This window comes from Limulus polyphemus, unplaced genomic scaffold, assembly GCF_000517525.1.
Source record: "Limulus polyphemus unplaced genomic scaffold, Limulus_polyphemus-2.1.2 Scaffold242, whole genome shotgun sequence".
Taxonomy (NCBI): Eukaryota; Metazoa; Arthropoda; class Merostomata; order Xiphosura; family Limulidae; genus Limulus; species Limulus polyphemus.
This window is the reverse complement of record NW_013665852.1, coordinates 174371-179076: the sequence shown is the minus strand read 5'-3', so window position 1 is coordinate 179076 and position 4706 is coordinate 174371. Positions and strand designations below refer to the sequence as shown.

General features: G+C 31.9%; 1 protein-coding gene across 1 annotated transcript in view; it reads right to left on the bottom strand.

Moving 5' to 3' along the window:
- Nucleotides 1-3706, bottom strand: part of LOC106478700 — a 21911-nt gene extending 18205 nt beyond the window's left edge. Inside the window, exons 1-4 of the mRNA XM_022382350.1 lie at nt 3326-3706; nt 1777-1911; nt 1078-1293; nt 440-660 (exon numbers count right to left, since the gene is read on the bottom strand). Coding sequence (XP_022238058.1) covers nt 440-660; nt 1078-1293; nt 1777-1911; nt 3326-3629 — 876 coding nt within the window. The 5' untranslated portion in view covers nt 3630-3706. The remainder of the gene's footprint in view (nt 1-439; nt 661-1077; nt 1294-1776; nt 1912-3325) is intronic.
- Nucleotides 3707-4706: the final 1000 nt, after the last annotated feature.

Below are 4706 nucleotides of genomic sequence, written 5' to 3'. Positions count from 1 at the left end.
CTCGATTCCTGCTTGATGTAAGTTGCTAAGCCTTTAAAAATTTTGCACGTGGAGGATATGAAAGAAAATATCTTTTTTTTTATATTTTATATATATATACTTTTGAATAACTAAAAAATCATAAATTACTACATCAATACCATTCTATTATAATTTATCAAGCTTAGTAACTAAGCTGTAGTTTAGTCTAAAACAAATATGAAATTTGGAGCAGATTAAAGACACACCCAGTTTGATACAAAAGATATTGACATAAATTCATGAAATAGTAGTTCAATAACATTTAAATGCAAGTCAACAAACGAGATGACATGGCCTTTCACCCATGACCCGTCTCGAAAGGGTTAAAGCAGGATGAGTGAAACTTTAGGTCCACTCGTCCTACAGGATTAGTTGACAGAGGCATTTTTTAAAATTTACATTATGTTATGATACCAACCATTAAAAACGTCTGTCCTGCTTCCAAGATGAGGCGTTCATTTTCATGTTCAGCTTCCTGAACAATTCTCACTGCATCCTGGGGTGTCATCATATTCCATAACCCATCTGATGCCAGAACTATACAGCGATCTCGCTTCGGATCCAGAGTAACAACAGCTACATCTGGTTCAGGACTGACCACAAACTCCCCTTGAAAGTAATTGTAGCTCCATAAATCTCCTAAATAAAATAATTATACTAGTACAGGCCTTACCAGAAACTGGATAGAACAACAGTGTGAAACAAACTAAATATCATCAAACTTTCACAAAGTTCGATCCATATCTCTAAAATGCTGTCTAAAAACTTTCAACATTTCATTTTATGAGAAAAACAAATCTCCTGTTAGGTTTCAGCAACATATAAGTATTGTAATAATAAGGTTCATAAGGCTAAGTTAAACTCTAAACAGTAGCTTTTGGAATAAATTCAACAATACTTCCACAAATATAGTATGGTTTCATGAGACCTGTGAGTTTTTTTTGTTTTGTTTCTTTCTTCAGATCATTGTGAATACTTAAAAGAAATGCAAAAAACTTACATCCACTGATTTCCAAAACAACAAAATCAATATATATCTACACACAAGTACTGTACCAAGTGACCTGGCAACAGCCAGAAATGGAATACGATCAAAATGTGTGCTTCGACGGACTGGTCCTTTGTGACCAATACGAGGTCTCTTCCACACAACCCTTTCTACACCCGCTTTATTCATCACAGAACCTCCCACACTGTGGATACGTTGTCTTTCTGCTGGGGATTCTGGCTTGTGGTCTTTAGTTAGTGGCTGAGCAACCCAACTATTAGAGTCTGAAAAAGCATACAAACACATCAATTTGATGTATGCTCGTAACATGACTTACAAATGTGTATATTAACAAATAAAAGTAAGGTTTTCTCTTCCACATTAGTGGTTATTTCATTTACAAGCTTTTGTCATAGTTTTATCAGCTGAATGTAAGTTTCAGTCTTTAGAGAATTGTGAAAGAGAAAACCTCATTCTTAGTATATTAATATACAAAGCAAAAAATATATACTGTTAAGGATAACAAAAAATGTGACATTAAAAAATATATTATGCAGTTAGCTATTTTATGATGATATGTAAAAATTCATACATAAAAGGGACATAAAAACAGTGTTATGCAATTAAAAATTTAACCTAAAACATGACATCCAGAAATTATACTTGCTTATTAGAAAACAGTACTGTACCTCTAAACATTTGTACATCACTAAAACATCTAGCTCCTTACTAACTTTTTCTAAAGTCAATAAAAAAGAAAAGCTTACCTTTATCTTGACATCCCAAGACAATTTTAGAATCTCCTACATGACCTACATACATTTTTCCATGCCTTATGAAAGCCACACTTGCAGTTGTTCCTGAAGTACTTGGTAAACCAGAAAATGTCCTTGGCCAATTATCTATGGAATATCAAAACAATTAAATAAACATTTTATCTATCAATCCAAACTTGCAGTATTGATTAATGATGATCCAGTTGTTTTAAGAGACATTGAAGCCTTGAGCAGTCTAGGATACCTCTCTGTTAATTCTTTAAATTTGCTTAAAGGCAACTTGATCCATTACAAGAACCTAACTTTGTCTTCTGTGCATAAAATTTTCACACACAAAAATAATAATTACATTAAAATACTGAATTGTATGTATAAAATATCAGCTTACAGTAGCAGTGAAATAAAAAATGGTAATGAAATTAATATATTAATAAGGAGCACTAACACATTCCATATTGTAAGCACTGTCCTTTCACCATTATAAGGAATAAATATTTTCTGCACAAAACAAAATTAGAAAAATGCTTTAAAAACAGATTGAACAACATTAACATATAAAATTCAGATTTACTAAAGCTTTGAACAATCTTCAAGGGTTGTTCTAATACTTCATGACAATATATAAAATGTTAAAAAAAAAGAAGATATATCATATAATACATGCATCATATAGAAACTTTAATGTAAGTATCAAAGTACATTAATGCTAAGTTTCAGTGCTCAAAATTTTTATATAAATAATTTCTGATCATTCTCTACAAAACTTTAGTAATTCTAAGATACATTTAGCAAGCTACCAAATTGTTTGTTGCTTCTCTATATTGATAGTGAAGCCCATGTTACTGTATTTTCAACAATAAAACGAGCAGCTCTTAGTACAGTTAAGTGGCAATAACAGAAATTCAAACTGATGACTTGTACATACACCATTTGTTGCAGTAAACAATTACTGAATTAGGGGGAAAAAATGCAAGGTTGAATTGCCTGGTGTCCTGTCTTTTTCTACTGTTCTTCAATTTAAAAAATATAGAAATCAAAAGTAAGCAAACATAAAAGTTTTTACATAGTATACCATAACACAATCAACTTAACAAAATATACTGTCCATTTTGTTAAGAGTACTGCGTGATTACTGAGTAATGAATAGTTACACTTAGTAACAGTTGAGCTTTGTTTATATTATTACTATTAGTATTAGTTATACTATAGGGCAGTAGGTATAGTGTAAAACTAAAAACAGAAAATGTATATAATGAAAATATAATCAACAAAGTTTAAAAGTTTTTCTATAACAATTGTATTCACTTGTACATGTTCATTTATTTATTTACTTAGTGAACTATAAACTCCGAAAAGCTTGAAAACACATAAACAGTTTACGCACAAAAACAGGACACGCGTTGAATTGTGGGTATTTTACGACAGCATTTAGGTTCCCAAAGCAACGTCTATGAATAAAGCTAACGCTACCACATATTGTTAGTCCTATCGAATTATAAGAACGAGTAAGCCTAGGTTTAAAGTTTAGTACATAACTTACCAACTTCCTTCCACATGTCAAAATGTGTGGTTAGAAAACCATCTTTGATCGCCTTTAATACTAATTCGTCGTTATCTGACCAAAAATTCTTTTGATTCACTATATGATTCATGAGATGTTCTTTTGCATATAGAGCTGCTTCGCGTCCTCCGTGTCCATCAAAAATTCCAAAGTAGCCGTACTCAAGGTCTTTTTCATCTTCAGTTTGTTGATAAGCCACAACAAATGCATCTTCCATATACTTTCTCCCACCCTGATTACAGTGTCCAGTAACTCGTAAATTTACTCCAATTGTCGGTGACATTTTACCCTGTAAAATTTGTCTAAAAATCAGCAGGCAAAACAAACATTACTGTGACACCCTACCTCCCATTCTAAGTATCTGACGTCAGCATCCTCATCTAACGAATGATTGGTTGTTTTATTTTACCTGGCGTCATTGATCACGTGCATTTTACTCCCTCTAACAGTATCTTAACATTTTTAAGTTTAAACGCATTGTATTGGCTAAACGACGAATAACACAACGCATCCAAATACGTCATTCTGACGTCAAAAAATGTCTGACGTTTCATTACTTCCGAAAATTGAGAACTAAAAATATCGTGATCAGTTTTAAAATGACATTTTTTAAAAAACAGTTAAAATCGCGACGCTTCAGTTAATCACACTATTAAATCTAATCAACCAGTAAGTTCATCGCCTCTTAATAATAATTAAGAACGTAAAAGTTTATGAATTTTGGTTATTTTATATATATATATATGTGTGTGTGTGTGTGTACTTATACGTAATGTGTACTAATTCTTATTCTAGTAGAACAGCCTGTGTGTGTGTGTGTGTCAGTCAGTCAGCGCCATAGCTCCAAGAGAAAAGACCCTCGAAACCTGAAATTTTTCACGCATGCTAAGGGAATTCTAAGGGTGTGCACCTGAGCATTATTTTTTTTTTGTCAAAACAATTTTCGAAAATTTTTTTGTTTGCCCTATAGCAATTAAGCCATAAAAAAAGAGGTGTATGCTGCCATATTTCGCTTGGTATAACAAATTATTAGGGAATAAGTGTTTAGTAATAATAACTGTTTTGTAATAACAGGTTTAAAAAAAAGTAAAAAAGTATTAGAATTCATATTATTGACGGAAATGAATATATTTAAATGTTCGTTCGTACTCGTTTCATATTCATATAATGCTTGAAAACAACGTGTCTATATCTTCAGTATTAGTGCCTTTATGCATTTGGCATGTATTGTTAGGTGAAAAGCGAAATTTTGATCCTTTCTGTATAAAAATAACTAAACAGTTCAGATAATACCTGGGCAACGCCGGGAAAGGACGGCTAGTGTGTAAAAAACATTTCATAAGTTGGAAACAATATAATT